General features: G+C 29.4%; 1 protein-coding gene across 1 annotated transcript; it reads right to left on the bottom strand.

Annotated features, from left to right (window-relative positions):
- Positions 1 to 599: 599 nt before the first annotated feature.
- Positions 600 to 22,422, bottom strand: LOC142320016 (uncharacterized). The gene is made up of 3 exons (XM_075357697.1): positions 22,389 to 22,422; positions 13,529 to 13,624; positions 600 to 778 (listed from the first exon to the last, which is right to left on the bottom strand). Exons 1-3 carry the CDS (start codon positions 22,420 to 22,422, stop codon positions 600 to 602), a joined length of 309 nt encoding a protein of 102 aa, XP_075213812.1.
- Positions 22,423 to 23,407: the final 985 nt, after the last annotated feature.

The raw sequence follows: 23,407 nt of genomic DNA on the forward strand, positions 1-23,407 counted from the left end.
ATATTTTAACATTTCATACAAAGCAGAATAAACAAGAAAATCTGTGTCTTTTCCGCGCATTATGCAACTCCAGAAAAATCTATTTTAACGTTAACTTGTCCACATCATAAAAATGATTGAAAAGTATCCTATCTATAAAAACAAAACGTTGTCGAGGTATCCTTTATTTTTGCATTTTATCAGGGTGCATTTATACAAAAGAAAATCCTTGAACACCAAAATCAATGCACATAAAAATTTCAACAAATTTTGTAGAACTATTATTCCAAATTTTACAGGGATTTCCACACTCCTTTTATCGAATAAATGTATAATCTATCGACTCAGAATATATTTTAATAAACATTTTAAATTAAAATATTAGGAACCTAATTTTAAAAATTTCTTGTAGAATTCTTTCTTTAATTTTAATGAACATAATCTTTCAGCGTTTATGAATTAATCAAAGTTCTAAATTTAACCTATTCGTAATTGATCAAATACATCTACGTTTAAAGAAATTCAGAGAAACTGGTAAGACAATGACGAATTTCTGAGCATTCAAAAGTAATTAAAAAAAAAAAAAATACTCTACTACACCACAATTATTTAACTTGTAATCAATTGATTGTTTTGTAAACTATCAGAATAGTGTACTTACTACTTGGAACGTATGTATCGCTAACGCTATTGGCTGACTCCCTCCTTTGAGGATTTTGATTATCAGAAACCTCATTGTCAGAAGACGGTGCAAGGTCAAGTATAGTAACACTTAGCTGGCTCCTGGGACTTATATCTCCTGAAAAATAAAAAACAAAAACAAATTTTATTAAATAGTTTTCAACATTGAATTAAAATCATCATCATATATCAACAGATTATTTTCCATTAATTACTGAGGGCAAAAAAGTTAATTAATTCATACGAAGAAAAATTTATAAAAATAAAAACCATAACCACATGGGATCTTAAATAATAAAAAAAAAGAAATAGCAGCAGATAAATAATGGAACTTCATTTTTTTCTCTAATCCCGCGCATCTTGAATATCACATGATAAATCCTAAACTCGTTTTATGGAATCTCTCTGACAGTAATATACCATAAATTCATAGAAAACTTTTCTTTATATTAATCCTAATATGATTTAGAATAATTTTTTTTATAAAAATAAGCCTGAATTTTTTTTATAATTTAAAATGAAAGCCCAGTTATTTTATTCGCAATAATAAAATTTACTAAAACAATTTACAAATAGTTATCGAGATTAATTTATTTAGACAATTAAAATATTTTTATCCATTTCTACAATGAAACAAAAGCCTATAATAAGTTTATAGGTTAAAAATATAACAACTTATAATTTAAGATAGATTTAATCCAAAATTTGTGCACTTTATCATATTTATTTACCAGCGAGAACACATAAATAAGTCAAGTTCTGTTGGCCAGTATAAAATTAGCTATATTCGCATACATTAGATTTATTAGCTTCTTATATTATTGTAAATGATAGGTAAGTTTATACTAGGGAGGATCAGAAAGTAAGTTACACCGCTCTATAAAATAAACATGTATAAGACAATTACTTTTTTTATTGAACAAAAATTACTATTTTTATCTGTTTTTCACATAATCACAAAGTTTTTCTAAACACTTTTCATACCTTGTGACAAGTTTTTAAATTCCACTCTCATAAAAATTTCGTCCAATTTCCTTCAACCATTTAAGGACCACTTCCTTAAGTTCATCATCATTAGCGAAACGCTCCCCCTCGAAGGTCTCGCTTCAGAGGACCAAACAGGTGGTAGTCGCAGGGTGCTAGGTCAGGGCTGTAAGGCACTTACCAATTGAATTTTTGCAGTAACTCCTTTGTCACATGAGACTGAATGAGAAGTAGCATTGTCGTGAAGAAAAACGACCCCATCGCTCAATCTTCCTGGTCTTCGATCTTTAATGGCTTTACGCAATTTTTTTATAAACTCACAGTAAGATTGGGTATTAACTGTTTTTCCTCGGAGCATAAATTCACTGTAAACAACTTCTTCAGAATCGAAAAAGACTGTCAGCATAACCTTTCGAACATGTAGGGATGTTTTCACTTTTTTTGGCTGCGGCGAATTTTTATGCCTCCATTCATATGATGCTCGTTTAATCTCAAGAGTGTAATGAAGCACCCAGCTCTCAACCCCTGTGATGATTTGTTTCAAAAACTGTGGACCAGTCCTGGAATAACGTTGAAGAAAAGAAAGATCAGACCCAAAACGTTTGTGGTTGTCGGTCAACAGATGTGGCACCCATCGTGCACACATCTTATGGTAATCAAGCTGATCGTGAATAATCGCAAACACACTTAACACACCATAACTGATGTTAAGTTCACTTGCAATCTCTCTAATTTTAATGAGTCGGTTACTCAAGATCATTTCATTCACGCGTTCCGCGTTACCCGTCGTGTTTGCAGTTAAAGGACGCCCACACGCAGTTTGTCACTCACATTTGTTCTTCCGTTTCTGAATGTTTGGCACCATTTCGTGATCATCAGGGGTGACATTCCATTCTCACCGTATATCTCAAAAATTTGGCGATGAATTTCACAACAATTGTAATTTTTTCCCACAAACATCGGACTTCAGAACGCACTTTTATGCTGGACGAAACTCTAGAGGACACGCCATATTGACAACGATACTACACACGTACTGAATGTCGCACAAAATTGCTGTTGGGGAAGCGTGAAGACAGCAACGTAACCAGTGCTGCCACCACAAGACATTAATATATCCCTTTCAGTTCAAGAGCACAGCAAGGGTGTAACTTACTTTTTGATTCACCTCTAGTAAAAACAATTTCATTAAAATTACATCGGTTGTTAAATTCTATAAAATTTTTAAATTGTTTTCAAGAATAAACAATCAGCAATAAAAATATCAACAATTATAAAAAAAATCATCTGTCAAACTGACTAGAAAAAGTGAGCAGTGAAGTTGTTTCCTGATGTCTTCTTCACTAAACCGAATATAATATTGCTAATCAGAATGCCATGCCCTTGAAAATACAGCTGACAATAAACACTGTTCACCACAGCAACTGGCTGTAACGAACCATTATTATTATTATTAACGAACCATTATGCCACTTATACTTAGGCACGCGAAATAGACATAAAAAAACCTGTGATGCACAATATAAATGAGTAAACATAATGAATTTTTTCTGTCAATAAATGATAGATTATAGAGTAAAGAAAGGATAGTACCTAATTTATTATTAAAGTAAGCAAATAAGTATGTTTATAGTATAATGAAATTATTTGAAACATAATTTTTCTGAGGTCATTGGGCATAATGAGAATTGTTTAGAATAATTCATTAAAAAGATAGGATTTGAAAAATTATCTTGCAGTAAGTTGGAAGATAAGATAATTTATTACCACTAAAAATACAATGAAAATAATATTGCAAAATATAAATAATTAAAATTGTCCCTAAAAATCTCTATGTTGTAAATTTATCTTACCTTTTACTGTTTCTTCCTACGAATTTGAAAATGTTTATATAACAGGCATTTATACAAAATTATACCTTCCTTACAAATAGGTCATTTTACGTAATTTTAAAAATTACGCAAAATTTTTAAAATTTTAGTAAAATTTGCATTTCACAAATGTTCGTAATTTTCTTTCAATCTTTTTACTTTTAAGCAAAAATATTTACTCAGAACTTTAGTTCTGTTGATTTGAATTTTTTTAAATTATCTTTTCTAAAATAAACCGTTATGAGGATGATAAAATTTAAAGAGAGAATGTGCACCTCCAATGTAAGAAGAATATGAATAATTCTAACTATATTTTACATTATATTTTAAGTCGATTTTTAAAGTCAACCAAAGGGTTGAATTAATAATTTTTTTTTTGTTTTAACAAATCGCTTTGGACTTTTTAATTTTCTTTTTTAATACTTAAAAGTAATTGTAATGTTATATTTAATGTAATAATAAGACAATTATATAAAGTAATTCTTAATTAATTTAAATTAATAATAATATTAACAGACGCCCTCTTACCAAGAAAGAATTTTTTTACCAAGAAAGAACTCGGGAACAATTGGCTTTTAATCATGAGGAACTAAATTAATACACAATTATGTTACATAATAAACGATTGATTGCATAAATTTTACAAAATTACTCAATAAAAATAAGGAAGGAGAATTATAAATAAAGTAAATAATGTTATTACCTAAACGTAAAACAAAATTTTCTGTATATTTACTATTTAGATTAATTTTTTTAATATCTTTATATTTATAAACGCATCATCGGTTAAAAACATTAGAGTAGAATGGAGTTAAACTGTAAATGTACCGGTAAACGTGTGAGTCTATTCCACAACAGATTCGGGTCGACCATTCCTGAGATATGTGGTTAATTAAAACCCAACCACCAAAGATCATAGATATCCAAGATCTAATATTCAAAACCGAATAAAAGCCAAAATTAAAACCCTTTACTAGTATGGTAATACTAGTAAAGGTATAATACTAGTATAATACTATTATATTATCAACTACCTTTGCTAGTATTTGAACCTATGAACCCTCGACTTCGAAATCAGCTGATTTACGGTGACGAGTTTTATCACTAGACCACTAGATTGATTTAATTTATTCCGTAAAAATTATTCATAAATATATTATTAATAGTAGATTGCATTAAAATTATACATATATATATATATATATATATATATATATATATATATATATATATATATATATATATATACTACAATAAATTATCTATTCTTCGAAAACGACGTATAGCTCAACATCTTTCCCGACTATAGCTCCAATGTTGCTGCAACAAACAGGAAAATAGGAAGCCACATAGGAAAAGTTCAGCGACCGAATAAAATTTTGGGTTTTGCAAATGTCGACATTTCTTTCCCTCTGTTCTCTCCATATTTTTATATTTTGGAGTTACGTTAAAATAAGATACATATTTAACGAAAAGTGAAATAAAATTATACATACATTTTTCAATGTTATATTTTTATATAATTTTTTTTTTCTATTATAAAACAATTCTAATCTTATCTATTTTGATTTTTATTGCATTTCACTTAATTTTTTTCTCTGTCCTTATTATTGATATTTATACCATTTTTTTTAATTAAAAGATACAATAACGTTTAAAACAAAATATACTACTCATAAAATCTGCAGCTGGTTTTAATATTAAAAATAATAACCAAAATCATTCTTGAAATTTGAATCGTTATAATTACTGATATTCTAACTTACATTTTTATTACTTTAAATCTGCAACTTAACGTTCAAAATAAGTTTGCATTATTTTGTATTTATTTACTACTATTTTATTTTATGAATATTTTTCTTGCTTTTTTCTAGTATTTTTAAATATTTATTTCTCTAAACATATATTTAGGAGCTTTTTTGCACGTATTTAATGAATTTATTTAGTGACTTGAAGGTGAACGAATTGCACTGTTTATTTTATTATTTAACTTAGTTTACTTCATTTTAAATAGTAATTTTTCAAATATTGACTTTAAAATATTACATTACTATTAATATTTTAAATATTAATAGATGTCCCAGGTTCGAATCCAGGCTATAGCGTTTGAGCTCATAATATCGTAAAAAAATCAATAAATAGTAATAATACCAATATTATCATTATTCTAAACGCGAAAACTACGATATTTTAGTATTAGCTTTGACAGAAAAACCTTTTCCAAATTTATATTTTACCCAATTTACAAAATAAAGGAAAGATATATTATTTTTATACTAGAAGATAAGTATGTTTAAAAATAATTTTCTTATCACTGGAAGGTAGAATTAATTTTGAGCTCTATGCAGGTAGCGGAAAGATTAACGAAAATCATAGCTAGCTATTAAAAAAATCAAATTTCTTCTGTTTTATCAAATACTTAAATGATCTTCTTAAGAGATCTTTTACTTCTCGTATTCAAATGAAGAAGGATAGGTAAGCAAAAATTTTAAATATCCAACGACACGTGAAATAAAAAGGTATATTTTGTAGGACAGATATTATTTGTTTTTCAATTGAAAGCTTATAAAGAAAAATAAACCCATATAAATCGGGAAAATAGGTAAAGATTTAGTAATCAAAAACCTTATTTTTTTTCAGCGATATCAAAATAAATAAATGACAAAAATTTATAACATTTGACAGAAACTAACAATTTATTTTCTTTTTAAAAACTGTTATAAACTTTCACAGAAGACGAATAATGATAAATCAAGATATGAAACATAACCAGCACTCTTAAAAAAATAAAACAGGACAACTAAAAAAACTAAATATTATTTTTATTAGTTGAAATAATACCAAAAGATTTTAGACGCAGTAGAATATTTATTTACAAATTTATTAAAAGCAGAGAAAATATCCATGCTGAAGAACGGCATAGTCAAGTTGATTAATTATACTGGTGACTTAATTAAAACAAAGTCGCAGATATACCACTGAAGTACTACTTCAGCAAAAAATAGAAAAAGAAAAAGAGAAAACCGTTTTTATCTTTATATGAGTAATCATACAACAATTTTACAACAAAGTTAATTTATGAATTATTCTTTCTTTTCTTTTTTTACATTTGAATTATTTATTTTTTTAAAAAAGTTTATTTAAAATATAAAATATTTGTAACGAGAGTCCGAACGCGAGTAACACTCTCATTTTGGGGAGAAAAATTTACGTATCTATATTGTCAGTCAGCGGAGATTGAAATGTTACAATTTTAATTTTTTTTAAATTTATTTATTTTTTTTTTTATTTTAATTTATAATACTGGATCATAAAATTCATTATTTCAAATTTGCGTATTATATCGTTAGAAGTTTATTGGTTGACATATAAATTTATTTTCCATATAGTTTGTATTTTGACTGATTAAAATCATACTTCACATTACATCGTAAAAAAGAAGAAAAAAAACCAATATAAAAAAAGCAAATGGAAATTATTTACAAATACATTATTCCCTAGTAAATGTAAAACATTTATTTCAAAATACATTTGGCCATATAAAAATATACGTTGGTTAAAATAGTGTACATTAGCGTAATAATTAAGGATCTATAAATACATTTTTATAAAAACATGTAAACTAACAAAAGAAATGTACAAAACATAATATGTCACCACAAAAAAATTCAGAATGATTAATAGGTAGAATAAAAAGGAAAAAAATAGTAGAAAAAACTTAGATGAATGATCATTTTTGTTGTTTTGGAAACATAAAACGTTTTTAAATAATTTATTTAAAATATTAATCATTGAAATACTTCACTTAATAATACAATATATCATAAAACTAGAACACTTGTTGACCTTTTAAAATTATTTATTGTCAGAAAGGAGAAAAATGTATATTATTAATAAAATGTTAAGTAAACTTTGTAATATTATTAAGAAAACTTATGTTACTAATTATATAACTGTCATAACGTTATTTACTAGTATAATTTATATGACAAGAAATATTTTTTTATACGTTTTGTTAAAAGATAATTCATAAATGAATAACGTAAAACTTTAACCTTTAATCCAACAGAGCGTTCATAATGAACGCTTTACAGTTCACAATACTTTCATAAGTAAAATAGATTTGGAAGGATTTTCTAAAGAAAAAACCTCAGCCTTTTCTTATGTGCTTGTTTAGGATAAATTCAACGTCAAATAATTGATTAGTAATATGTTTTTACGGCACTGAATGAAAATAACCCGATTTATAGAGAAATTGTGGACAGAACATATGTTTACTGCCGAGAAGGAACCTGGAGAGAACTCTTTTAGATATTTGTTAATTGAGATATTAATGGCTACAGCTTTCGTGTTCCAACTTCAATAAAATAAAATGTACTACTTAAATTGTATGCATCTACTTCCATCCACATCCATCAATTTCATTTGAACTGAAATTAACATTCTAGACAAGCAAGTGTTAACTGAGAAGTTAAGTCGTATAATCGTTTGTTCATTTAATTCCGCTTCAAGGAAATTATTTTCCCTATGAGTTTTACGTAAGTAATCAGTTCTTTTCAGAACTTTACTTTAATTCATCTTTCTTTTTTAGAACTATTATATTATTTTATTAACATAAGAAAGAGCTCTTTTCAGAATTACCTCCCTGGGATTATTGAAGAGTTATTTTTTAGTCAAGGCTTCTTTTCAGAATCTCTTAACTCGCACTTTAACCCTTGTGTTTTTTACTTTTCCTTTTACTTTTGCCTTTTTATTACGTAAATATTCAAACTGTTCACGAACAAGAGCAACGCAAGTTTATTCCGAATCCCATAAAAAAAATAAAAATAAATGCGTATAACGAAACCTTTCAAATTTATGAACGATTTGTAAAGAACCGTATAAAATAAATGATGCATTATACAAAACAAAATTCTAAAACTCATAATAAGAAAAAAATTAAAAAACTATAAAAAAATGAGTGACTTTTTCCCTGGAAAGATGATCATCCTTTAAACTCTTCCAAATTTGCATTTAAATGAAAGAAATGGATGTTTACGGATAAAAAACGGGTTTTCTGTAACCCGTTTTTTTGTTTTTTTTTCAGCAACGGGTTTTATTCCTAGTATATAAAAAAATTAATAACGTGATAAACAATATATTTTACTGACGTTAAACACAGTGAAAACTTGCGTTAATGAAAACATCTCTGGAATCCTTTTCCTAATGATTTTTTGGGAATTAGATTTTATATGCTTCTTATAGAAAGATTCATATATATTTAGTTTTCTACAGAACGTAGGATAAAATGAAAAAGGCTGTTACGTTTATACTTGCAGCCTAGGTACTAAATTTCTACTAAAAAGAAAAACTTTCTTTCACAATACTAATAATAATAATAAATTAATAAGACTGAAAAACAAATGAAAATGAAAACACGTAAACATTGCTTCAAAGTATTTTGTGTTTCTAACCACCGGGAACTATCTTATACAAAATATTAAACTATATATTTTCATAAAAGTTGGCTAAATTAAACCGCAAACGTCTATTTATTTTTCGTTTCAGTCTTTGCAACTCAGTCTCTGAGTTGTTTTTTCTGAAGTCAGTTTCTAAGAATGTTTTGTATTTATAATAAAATTTTTCATATATTCTAAACACAAAAGAGAATATATATTTATTTATAAAAAAAAAAGACCAATCAACTCTATAAACTAATTCATTACCGACAAATTAAATAATTATTACAACTTCCTTCTATGACAAATTAATCGTTTATAAGATCCGTTCTGAAGTTTATTTACTTCAATCCGCAGCATAAATTTCCATTTTCTCATGGATCAGTGACACAAGTTTCACTGATGAATTTATGGTTGTTTTACTGTACAACTACCTTTCTACATCAATCACTTTTTGCTAAGTCCCGAGTAAGTTTACCGCCAATTTATAACTCTAAAATTAAGTCAGTTCGATAACTTGATATTGGATTTGCATAACATAACTACATACTATTTCAAAGTAATCTGTTATTATTACGCACGATCACTATTCATAGGTAAAAAAATGACTTAATCATAAAATCACTAAAAATAAAACTTCCTTAAAAATTATCAATCAAAAAAAAGAAAAAGAAATTAAAAAATAAAAACAGTTTCGGGTAATACGCAATAACCCTTGAATATTTACGCCGCAACCCATATGTTTCAATGAATGTCTATATATATCGTACATATCATTCATTTAGCAATTCTTTGAAAGAATATCCAAAAAAATTTTTTTGAAATGAAGTTAAACCGAGAAAGGTATTTTATTAATAACATTGTGAAAAATATATCTAATAGTGAAAACTGTAGTAAACAAAAAAAATTACAATTTTATTAAAAGAGAATAATTTGTTTTTTAAAAATTTAATTCAAAAAGAAAAGAACAGTATTTCACGGCGTATTTAATTTACTTAAATAAATACATAATGTAGTTCACATTTGTTATATTCTCACACATATTTCATATGTTATACCAGTATCATATATAGCATGATACCACCAGCATTCAGTCTTCAAAAAAGGTTGGTTGACAGATTTTATAAGTCTAAGTCGATAATTGTTGGTGAAATAAGCTTAAGTGAAATAGAATTATCTTTATGATGCAGAACGAACTGATCGGGAAAGTGAAGTGTGAAGTAAGATACAGGCTTAAACAATGTTAAACCAAAATCAGTCATCACTGTAATTCACTAAAATTGCTGTAAACATATATTATTTGTAAACATAATATAATGTTGAGACTGTATGAAACCATTACTCGTTTCTTATTAGGTATGACCGAATTTAGAACAGTCAGTCATTTGTGGTGTCCTATTGCTTATTTTGTTAAGTGTATTCTGCAGGTAAGGAAAGACTAAATCTATATGTAATATGTTAATTTATTATTTTTATTTTCTCGAAATCTAATCATATTTAAAGTTTAATGTACATTTTTTTAGAATCACTTGGCCCATTTAATAACATTTTTTTTTTCTTTTTGATCTGATAATGATTAATTTTTTTCTAAATTACCTCGAGGGATAAAGTTGCACAATCAAGCTCGCAAAGTAGGGTGTTGAATATATGTAGAAAGAATCACGTAATTACAGTGAAGTAACAAAAAACCGTTTAGAAAGAGAAGCTAATGCATGTGGTATTTCTGATGAGGATAGTAAATACGTCCAAAAAAAAAATAAATAAATAAGTAAATTCATCGACAGAAGGCGAGTCTTCCTTTTAAATTCCTAAAAAACGCGAAAAAAAATACAGTTTTCAGAATTGATTCTCATTATATGATGATAGAGAAAATATTGAGGATAGAAAAAAAATAAACTGGCGAGCTTTTCAGTAACAAATGGATTAAAAATAGGAGAAACGATAAGAACAGAAGTAACTAGAACTCTCATTATTGGTGTTGCAGAATATTGCTGGAAATTTTTTAAGAGATATTGTATTGTACCAATATTTGGCAAAAAAAAACCATGCGAATTTTTTAAAAATTAACCAAATGTATCTCATTTAGATTCCTATATTTTAACATGAATGATCAAATTTCGTAAGAAAATCATGAGAAAGTGGCGGAGCCGCCTTTAATAAGTAACGACAGACCCAAGATTCAATCGTACGATATTGTGATAACGTCAAAAACTCAGAAACCGATCCTATTCGATTCTAAGTGACTGAGAACGTGTGAAAAAAGTCAAGCAAGGAAGAATAATTTTAATTATATAACCCGTTAAACTTTTAGGTCTAAAAAACAATACCGTAGTGCATAGAAAATTTTACCAACAATATGTACTTTATCTATGTAGAAAACTGTAGTGGAGAAAATCCATCTGGTGATCGAGGTTTTTACAAAGACGTACGTATTCAATTCGTGCGAATGAAAGCTATGGATTTATAAAAAATTCCATAAAGAATTTATTATCAATCTCAATGCAAAAATGTAGCCCATGCTATAAAACCCGGGGTGTGAGTCAGAAGTCAGCATTTTGTTGATTAATTTGGCTCTAATATGTACTATACAAAAATTATTTTAACTAGAAGAATTTGGCTAGGCGCTTTTAAAAGTACGTCTGTTTTTATTAACAAAAAATTATTCTTATGTAAATGTTATGTTATCTAATTGTTGATCTATGAAAAAAATTTTAAACAAGCAAGATCTGAAAAAAGTTTTCATCTTATCGAGGTAAATTTTATTTTACAACGATTTACTGTATAGTAGGAGGAGGAAATCATTAAACTAACGTTTCGTTACTTATTCGATTCGCAATTTATACTTAAAAAATAAGAAATTAAACAATAAGAAAAAACTACAGAATGGCATCATAAAAAACTACAAAATCTAGACTGTACTAAAAGATTGTTTAAATGTTAACGAGGTATCGAACTAAACTCTGTTAATAAGAGAACCGAACACGAATATTGTTATGGAAATTAAACTACTTCATAAACTTACTTATCGATCTTGGAAATTTAATTAAATTAATGATAGCGTATACAAGTTATGATTTATAATTGATTTTATAATTGAAAGATAACGATTCAGATCCTTATTACAGTAACTAGAATTTGTTACTAAGAGGGAAAATGAAATACCCCTTTTATATCGAGAAGGTAGCTTTTACATAGATCGATAATAAAAGAAAGTTTTAAACTATCATCGTACGTGGAAGCAAGGAATAATCATCTCAACTATTAGCCCATCTGGATGAGGTAAGTTAAAGTGAATGTTACATTTAATTTAGTAATTTCGTTAACTAAATACAAATTTTTACATTTACCTATTAATTTAATAGGTATACTGTACAACTGTTTACTTCCTGTAATCTTATACGAGATTTTTATCTTGAAATTATATGTAGGAAATTCGCACTTTTAACTCTAAAATTTCGATTAAAAGATTAATTTTGTTTTAAAATAATTAAACATTTTTATATTTCAACGTAAAGTAACGAAACTTTATGTCACACCTTTTCTTTTATTAATGAACTTAATAAAGTACACTAGTTATCACGGAGTTCGTTAGAACTTTGTCGGTAAGAGGCGATGAAGTCAAAGAATTACCTTTACAATTCTAAACATGACGTAATCTAACAGTTAAATGAAAATGGGAGGAAAAAAATAAGCGTGAAAACATTATATTTCAGTTCAGTTAAACTAGTAATAAAGAATACTTACAAAAAACACCTCGAATTTTGTTAGACAAATTTTTTTTCCGTTTGATGAACCGCGGGACTCGAATATATCATTTTATTCATTTTTTAAGGTGACTTTACGAATCACGCCGCTAGATAGCAGTTCTTGATAGTACTAGGTAGCGTACAAAAAACTTGACAATCAAGTTTAAAAGAAAATATACTAAAGCTTGTTTTAATAGAAAAATGCTCCTCTTATGTAAATGAAAATACTGATGATGAAACAATTTTTTTTTAATTACCATCACTTCTTTAAACAAAAATTCAAGTATTAGTTTACAAGAGATTATACTAGTTTTATTAAAAGAAGGAATAAATAAAACAAAAATAAATTCGATTGGTAAAATCGAATTTAACGATAAAAATCGAAGATTAAACTTACAAAGTAATAAGTGCAATATTACATCACGGATTTTCGATTCATAAAGGTCATTACCTATTTTGATATCAGCATCGTTTTGTTAAAAAGTTTTATTTATATTACAGAAGTTTTTGTTTTTTGACCGTAAGAAATGACCTACGGGACCACCGTTAAATATTGCTTCAGAATATGAGATGGATGAGAATGTAGCGTGTGAAAATGCCATGCCTGACCGGGATTCGAACCAGAGACCTGCGGATGAAAGACGCTGCCACTAGAAATGATATATCGAGACTCTTACCGTACGGTTTACTATTTCATTCTTATTTTATTGGATTTATTATTCTTACTGAAATTTTAAACAATGAAATTATGAAATATTAATAAAAATCTCTAGAGTATTTCATAAATTCTATTACTAAAAGAAATAAGAAAAAATATTCAACTAAATACCTTTATTAGAAAGAGAAGGCGCAGCGAGGAGCTGCTGAGATTCATCCATCTGCAAATACTCTCCATCCTGCTTCATACCGGCTGAACCATCCCCGACTGAAAGAAAAATTATATTAAATAATTAAAATTCAGTTTCAAATTAGTTTCAAGTTATTAATGAAATAAAATTTTATGTACTTTTCATTTCAAAAAAATGTACTAATATAATTTAATAGGTGTACAAGGAATTCCACATGAGATTTTTTTTAACAAATATTATTTCTTAACACAAGAATATTCATCATATTGAAAAACCAAGAAACACAAAATTGAGCTAATTACAGACAGATTACATGCTTACCCACATTATACAAAAATTACATTCATAATTACAAATAAGATACACAAAAATTTAACACAAAATAACACACTTAACGAAGAAGAAAAAGGATGTCGAAAAAATAGTCAAGGGTGCAAAGAACAAACAATTGAAGAACAAATATATAAAACTATGTGCTACATAAATTACAAGAAAGCATTTTATTCCATTCTACATTGCTGGCTATGAAATCTTTGGAAATCTACAAAATCAACCCATATCTACAACACCTTTCACAAACAATCATCCAAAAATGGAAGACAACAATAAATACATTTAAGCACAGATCAACAAGAAATATAAATCAAAGAGATCAATAACAATAGAGGAAAATTCTATGTGACTAACTCAGCGCCTTATGATATCGCCTATGCCTCAATCCTCTTTTACATATACTGAATAACATATCCTTTGGCTTCAAAATAAAATACAGAACACTTAGCAACAGACAGTTAGCTACTTACTAAACATGGATGACATCAAGTTATACGCATAAAACAAAGAACAAATGCAGTAACTACTGAAAATAATAGAAGGGTTCACACAAGACATTTTTATGGAATTCAGTATTAACAGATGCAAAATACAACACGTAAGTTAACGAAAATACAGATAAGTAGAGACAACAGAAACACTCAACAATCAAACATTTGAAAAGATGAAACAATAGGAACCATACAAATACCATCGTTTTGAACAAAATAGAATCATAATCACAAAAACATCAAAGAACTTCATTAAGGCAATAAATACAAATGCAGTCCCAGTTCTAGCATATTCCTTTGAGATAAATAAATGATCAGGCAGAGACCTGAATATCTAAACCGGTTCATCAGGATTAAACAGACAATTTTAAATTACATCCAAACCTATGCACTGAAGAAATTACAATTAGTCAGAAAGAAGGAGGAACAGGTCTCACAGACATATATATATTACTCAACAAGCAAACAGAAAATCTAAGATCTTATTTCAAGAACAAAAACACATCACTCCACAAAGCAGACAATATACACCATTCAATCTATAACAAAAAGACACACAAAACACCCATACAACCCAGCACAACATAAGAAGGATGAGGAGGAAGCACTCTATGGTAATCACTACAACATAATACAAAACCAAAACGTAGAATGAACATTATCGTATAAAAGATCACGATAGGATAACTACTTCCAGAAACTGAAGGATTTGCAGTAGCCACAGAAGATAAAGTAATAGCCACAAAAATTACAGAAAATACACCGTGAAAGAGAACATAGAAACAGACACATGCAGAAAATGCCTACAATTCAAAAAACTATTGAACATATAACACACCCTGCTAGACCAACATGTGAATTCGTCATCCTAAATCAGCTAATTTCAAAGTCGAAAGTTCTAAGGTTCAAATCCTAATAAAGACAGTTACTTTTTTAACCATATCAGTTACTTTTATACAAATTTGAATACTAGATTATGGATAACGATGTTCTTTGTTGTTTGATTTTCAATTAACCACACATCTCAGGAATGGTCGACCTGAGACTGTACAAGATTACACTTCATACTGTTTACATTCATACATTTCATCTTCTGAAGTAAATCTTACAGTGGTTCTGGAGGTAAACAGAAAAAACGAAGTATATATTGAACACATAACAGGATGTTGTGAAATACTGGAACAGACTACACTGAAAGACACAACACAGCAGTGAATTTGAAAATAATTCACCAAGAACTTGCTCCCTATATGAACCTATCACAATACACATGCCATACTATGAGAGGTTATCTCTAAAGTAAAGACCGTTTCATTGTAAAAAAGGTTTATTCTGAAAACATTATAAATATTTTTTATTTGCCTGCTCCAATATAACCTCGTCGTATTCTTCTGCCGCCAGTCCATTTAGCCACTGGCTAAATGGACTGGCGGCAAAGAACTTAAAAATGCAACAGCATTTTTAAGTTCTTGGTTACCCGCGAATTGCTTACCGCTTAAAAATTTCTCTCAATTTCTCAAACAAATGGTAAGGGAGCTAAGTCCGTACTATATGGTGAGTGATCGTAAATTTCCCCTCCAAATGTTCTCAGTAAATCACGTGTCGGACCCGCAACATGTGGACGTGCATTATCGTGCAGCAGGACAACGCCGTCGGTCAGCCGCCCACGTCCCCGATTTTGAACGGCGCGCCGTAACTTACGTAGAGTTTTGCAGTAGGCGTCTGCGTTTATAGTCGTTCCACATTGCATGAAATCAATCAGCAGTATGCCAAAGCGATCTCAAAAGACTGAGGCCATCAGTTTGCGTCCAAATGGCTGTGGCTTCACATTTTTGGTCTGATTGGTAAGGATGACGCCATTCACATGACTGGCGTTTTCTCTCTGGCGTGTAATACAAAATCCATGTTCCATCGCCGGTAACAATTGACTAAAGGAACTCATCACCTTTTTATGTGTAGCGCAGCAAGAATTTCAAAGCAGATCCCATTCGGACGTTTTTGTGATGTTCGTTAAGAGGTGCGGCACCCAACGTTCACAAACCTTTCTGAAACCGAAATGGTCATGAATAATGCGACCATTAACAACAGCTCTTGAAACATTAGCAAAAAGAAGGACCAGGTCGGAAATCCTTGAGCGACGACCTTTTCTGATTTCATCATCGACGCGTTTCAACAAGTTCTCAATGATTATCGAGGGCCTCCCAGAACGTTTCTTCATTTGCACATTACTTCTGTTATTTCTAAACGTTTCGCATCATTTTTAAATTTTTTTCAATCATTACATTCAGCCGGTTAATGTTTTAACGGTTTAAAAAACGTATGACTCCACGTGTTTCACAGTCGGCGGCAACATCGATACATCCTACTCATTTTATAACGTAATAACTCACACGTAATCAAAGGTACAATAACGCGACAACTTACAGACAACAATGCACTGTGTACATTACTAGCGTGACCATGAACGACACAGGTTCGCCAACCTTAAGGAGAGAAATCCCTCGTACATGCACACACCTGAAAGCGTAAAAGAGAACGCAAACTACAAACTATACTGGGACAAATCAATACTCGCAGACAAAATTTACATTGCATGTAATTTGTTACTTGCAATAGACCAGAGTTCATTTTAATCAGAAGAAATCAGAAGACCATACATACATAATAGATATTGCTATACCAAATGACAAAATTTAATATTAAAAGAAAGAGAGTAAATAGAAAAATATACTCTCCTTGCAATAGAACTGAAATAAATCTAGAAATAGAGCTTAATTACAATAGTATTGATCATAATATCAGGGACACATATAACAATTAAAATACTGACATGAGTTCTTACGGAATTAGATCTCCCAGTAGATATTCATCCCAACATACAGAAAGTCATAATTCTTAAAACAACTGCAATAGTCAGGATTTTCCTACAATAGAAGAACGTGTAAATTGGTACAAACCCGTCATATGATCTGAATAACCATTACCGTGAAAAACATCAAAATAATAATAATAACATGCAGTAGGTAAAAAAACACCATGAAATTATACAGAACGTTTTTAATTTGATTCAACTTTTTTTTCATAATAACTTCCAGTTATTTCCACCAGAAAAAAAGATGCAAAGAAAATATTTAGCTTAAGTATAGATGAGAAATATTACTTTGAAACTGTGACTAATAGCTTTATACATTAATAATACGAGTAAATCAGCTGTCAGCTTCATACATCCTATGACTATATTGCCATTATTGTAATCTGCTGTACTCACTCGAATTAACTAGCGAATAATACAAAATGGATGCGGATTTAAATAATCAAAAATTCATTTATTAGATCTACTTTAATTTTTTGATAAGCTGTGCTAAAATTTATTAGTTGTAACAGTTAAACATGCTTTAAACCCTTTTATAAATAAATATATAATTTTCTTATAATATCATGCTTATATATTTGTATTTTTTGTACAAAATTTAATTCTACGTATAAAAAATTTTTTTGTGGCAGAAAATATAACTTTACATATATTTTTCGTTTCGTTTGTAACTCCGTCTATTACGAAACATAACAAATAAAAATCGTTAAAAGTAATTAATATTAGATATTAAATTGTATTTCTTATTAAAAAATGCAATTCATGTTACAAATAATGAAATTGTAAAATAAACTAAAATGCTTCAGGAAACAAATGCATATCGTTTAATTAGTGAATTTTTACTTAAATTTGAAATAAACCACAAGAAACATCTAGTAATCCTACGTATGCAGTAAAACGGGGATAATCTTTTTTTTACTATTTCTTATAGATACCGTGTAGTATTTTATATTCTGGAATTTTAGCATCCTTGAAACTGAAAGTTGCGAAGTAACATAAAATTCCAACGGCTAAAGTCACGTTAAATGAACTCTCGTGAGTCAACCAAGTTTAGAACTTACTGGCAATTTTCATTGAATAATGATCACTGCAGTCAATCCTGCTTAGAAACGAGTATATTTTTTCCTCATTTATGCTGGAATTATAGACATATCGGGTAAATTAAACGGGTGAAAACTTTTGAAATTAATCGCAAAATAAGCAACCGATTTTCAACCCTCAAAATTAGTTTTATTAAATAAAAATAGAATAAACATATAAAAAAAATTTCAAAAGTTTAAAACTTATTTCTTATTAAAAATAAAAATATAAATAGTATTTCAATAATAAAATAATTAACATTTCTTTAGTGTACTTTTTAAATGTAAGTTAGAATTTTATTCGTTTGGTTCGAACCAAACAGAAAATTCGAGTTTTAAATGATGGTAGAGAGCGTCAGATGTTAGCTCTGGCTGCGTAAAAATATTTTCTTCTACTTAACAAAAAAATTGTTCGAGAAAAATGTTAACCGAATGTATGTACATCCCAAACCCCGTAAGGGAAGACACCCGCCTTGTGACGATTCCGGTTCGCCATACCCCCTCCCTGTTCCTAGTCCTGATGAGCTTTAATGGGAAAATGTATATACAGAGAAACCTGGATTACTGTAATTTCAAGGTACCTATAATTTTTTCTCACTTAAAGAGGTTTTCCACTTAATCAGTTTCTCAAACAGCCAGGTTTAAAATAATAGTTGTTCATTTACAGACACCAAAAGTACAGTTATCCGATCTTTGCTAAGTTTTACCACCATGACAAGGCTGACCTTTATATGTAAAAGTTTTATAGGAAAGACAATTGAAGAATAAACCCGCTTCATCGGCATTGAAAACGTTATCGGGGGTATAACAGCGCGGGAAGGTCTTCAATCCACTGATTACATATGCTGTTGTCCACGGCATGGCCTTATCAAAAAAAATTTTGAAAACTATATCGTTCCTTCTCTTAAAGCCCTCCAACCAGCCGTTATTGCCACAAAAATGATCAATATGGAGCCTACTAACAAATTCTTTAGCCTTTTCTTTAATCATCGGGCCGCTTATTGGAATATTAAATACCTGCTTAATCCATGTTGACAGACATTTTTAAAGTTCAGGATACTCTGGTTACCGCGTTCGTTTTAGTTTTCCTTTCCCTTCAGCACACAGAAGAGATATTCTCCTTGTTTTGAATTATTCTGTAGACGGTAGACTTCGGTACATTAAACTCCGTACATAGTTCGTCACGCGATTTTCCACTATCATGAACAGACTTCAAGATAGCTTTAGTTTTTCAGCGGCTGTCAATAAATTACACTTTCGCTTCGACATTTTGAGCACTTTTATTCACTTGTTTACCGTACAAAACCTAAGAGAAATGTAAAACTAAATGCGTTCGGAAGAAATTCGAAAAACATTTAAACAATCCTGTTCAGACCAATATTCAAAATAACTAGCGATATCACATAGTTTACCTAATTCTTTAATAAATAATCGACATGTGTATTTCGTTTATCGTATTGAACGGTAAGTAATACATGTACAGATGTTTTATCCATAAAGATAGAGATATTCAATGTATCTTCTCGCAAGAACAAAGTTTCATTCTAAATATAATAAAATGTTTACGAATTAAAAAAAAAAAAAAATATTTTCATCTTCTTAAATACGCTGAAAATAAATAAAATTATGAAGTAGTTGAATAAAGAAAAATTCTATGATGGTAATTTATGCTAAACTAAAATATAAAGAAAAAATCTGTAAATTATAACCGCTTTAAAAAATTAATATATGAAATAACATGCTCTATGCCGTACATGGAATAATATACTCAGGTTCATTGAACAGAATAAAAAATATTCTTTTATAAAAAAAAAATTACATCATAATACTGAAAAAATACCCAACGTGAACGATGTGAAAATACAAAGTAGCTGATTTTATGGTATATTTAGAGACTTACATACTGTAAAAGGGATTGTAACCCAGATGTTTCCGTACTGTTAAAAACCAACTTGCATTTTAATATTACACTCTTCTGGAATAAAAAGCGGATATTGTGTTTTACATAAAATAAAACTTTTAATATTTCAAGTTAGCAGGCACAATTTTAATAAAACAAAAAACAGTATGACGCATCACTTTTAGAAAAAAGAAAATTATCTTATTTTATTTACTAAAAATTAAACAAATACAGATTATCTTTAATGGAAATAATTTCAACCGTAATTTAGAAAGTGCAGATAAGACAAAAACAATCTTTCGAGATCCTTCAAACAAAAACTTGAGTTAATTAACATATGTTTGTGTTAATTTTTTTAGTTAAGAGCATCTTAAGCGAATAAATGATTTCCAAAATGAGATGGACATCATTCTCTAAGATTTTAAGTTAAGATCAGTAATAATTTGCAATAACCTCTTGTGCAAAGGGCCTTTCATCCGGAAGATCACCCGTCACGAATGAGGTTTTTTCATACACTAAAATATTTCATTCCACATTTTTACGCTTATGCATTGAATTAATCGTAAAAAAACTTCAACCACAGAAAATATAAATTTCACTCTGAAATTATTGTTTATTCGGTTTTGCGGAATTTGAATGATTTCTGGATAATAAGATATTGTTGGGAGTTCGTGATTCAACAAGGATATTCAGAGACTATAATAAACATAAAAATTGCTTATAAATACAATTTATTACTCTAAAAAAGAAATAAAGAATAAAATAAATAATAATAAGTAACGGGTGATCGTAAAGTCGTACAACCCAAATGACAACAAGTTGTTTTTTAGAAAACCTTTTTTTTATTAATTTACAAAATAATATTAACATTTACAAAAGTATCAGTTACAAGTTTATAATAAGTGCTGGAAATGTTCACCATGATTTTCAATGCATGCATCAACGCGTTTTTTTACATTGTATGCGATCTTTCTCAGTGTAGCAGCAGTGATATTTGATATACAGTTCTCAATATTTTGTTTAAGTTCATCAAGTGTATGCGGGTTGTTTGAGTACACATTACCTTTCAAAAAGCCACAAATAAAACTCGGGAGGACTCAGGTCCGGTGAACGGGGAGGCCATAGACCAGGAGAAATTATCCGGTTATCTAAGAAATTGCATACTACTGATCACCGTGCGTGCAGTTGCTCCGTTTTGTTGTAGCCAACAACCACTGACAATACTGCATTCATTTCCTCTTATCTGGTTCTTGGAGCCTGATGATGTTAATCCGGTACGGATTAACATCATCAGGCTCCAAGGCTCCAATGTAATATTAGAACTTCAGTAGCTTTCCGAACACTTCCTAAGATAGCCCAACTGGTTAGAAAGTTTTCGAAGAGACTTTTTTGAAGAACGAATACGTGTTTCATTTATCCTCAACAGACTGTCGTCAGTTAAAACACGGACGGCCGGTACACATACGGTCGTGCACACTACCTGTATCCCGATAAAGATTAAATAAACGACATCTAGTGTCGTTTATTACTTTAACAAACAACCGATTTGTTTGTTAAAAAATTACCCTAATTAAAATATTTTTTACAAATTTAACTGTCATTCCTACAAAGCAGAAAAATTTGGGTTGCGCGAATTTACCATCACTCTGTATATAAAAAAATATAGGAATTCAAATAAAAAGACGAATTGACTGTATTTTGGAAAATACCAAAATACAGTCAAATTTACTAAAATCGTTATAATGACTGACAGAAACTACTACTGCAAAACAATAACGATCGAAAAATCTACAATTCATACAACTGAATTTTTGAAAATTATTACTTTTACTGTATATAAAAGAACTATCCTACACTTTATGAATGAATATAATACTTTCCTTACTGATCATAAATAACTCTCCAAACAGCTTCTTGCTTTCAACCGCTGTCCAAAATGGAATACTTGATGCAACCTTCAGTCGTTATTACCAACACTTATTATTATCGCACGCTACGCCGAACTCGGCCTTGCAAAACTACTGACTCTGTCCGCTGGTTCCCAGTAGTATTTATACATCCTAGGCTGCAGAATCAGTACCAGACCGGTCCTTTTGATTGTTAAAACCTAATAATTTTCATGTCCACGCCTTCACGTTTCTATAGCATTTTTCCGGTCCGGTAAACCTTCTGGTAGAACAGGAGCTTTTGGAGGTGCCATTATCTGTATTCCAAAGAAAAAATTGTTATTTTGTGAAAATTATGTTTAAAGAATTCCTTTTAATTCCTTTTACATTCTTCTTTCTTCATTTTCTCTCTCTTTCTTCTTAATTGGAAGAAAACCGTTACACTGGCCCCGTTACAATGTAGGTCAAGAGACTGAGTGAACACAATATTCTGCATAAATTGAGAAAATGGAATATACTCTTACACGGAATAAAACTATTTTTACTTTTGAACAAAATATAAATTTTTTATTCGCTTGGCTAGTCAGACATTTATCTAATTAAATAAAAGTGAAACGACAAAATTTTCTTTTAAATTTCTGACTTTAGTATGGATAACCCGTTACTTTTTAATCTTTACATAGAATTAGCAGTTAATGATGTTAAAGAACAATTTAGATTCGGAGTAACAGTAAAAGGTGAAAAGATAAAGATTTGCTGATGATACAGTAATTCTAGCTGAGAGTAAAAAGGATTTAGAAGAAACAATGAATGGCATGGATGAAGTCCTACGGAAGAACTACCGCATGAAAATAAACAAGAACAAAACGAAAGTGATGAAAAGTAGTAAAAATAACGAAGATGGACCACTGAATGTGAAAATAGGAGGAAAGATTATGGAGGTAGAAGAATTTTTTTATTTGGGAAGTAGAATTACTAAAGATGGACGAAGCAGGAGCGACCAAAATGCCGAATAGCACAGGCGAAACGAGCCTTCAGTCTAAAATATAATTTGTTTACATCAAAAATTAATTTAACTGTCAGGAAAAGAATCTTGAAAGTCGTTATTACCAACACTTATTATTATCATCGCACGCTGCGCCTATCAACGTTTGGAGTGCCGCTTTATATGGAAGTGAAACTTGGACGATCGGAGTATCTGAGAAGAAAATATTAAAGCTTTTGAAATGTGGTGCTATAGGAGAATGTTAAAATTCAAACGGGTGGATAAAGTGACAAATGAAGAGGTGTTGCGGCAAA

This window comes from Lycorma delicatula, chromosome 2 (assembly GCF_047948215.1).
Source record: "Lycorma delicatula isolate Av1 chromosome 2, ASM4794821v1, whole genome shotgun sequence".
Classification (NCBI taxonomy): Eukaryota; Metazoa; Arthropoda; class Insecta; order Hemiptera; family Fulgoridae; genus Lycorma; species Lycorma delicatula.

Coding starts and splice junctions, on each gene's coding strand:
- LOC142320016 (XM_075357697.1), bottom strand. CDS start 22,422: ATGGCACCTCCAAAAGCTCCTGTTCTACCAGAAG. Junction 13,625..22,388: donor AGCTCCTGTTCTACCAGAAG/GTTTACCGGACC, acceptor TTTTTCTTTCAG/TCGGGGATGGTTCAGCCGGT. Junction 779..13,528: donor GCCTTCTCTTTCTAATAAAG/GTATTTAGTTGA, acceptor TTTATTTTTCAG/GAGATATAAGTCCCAGGAGC.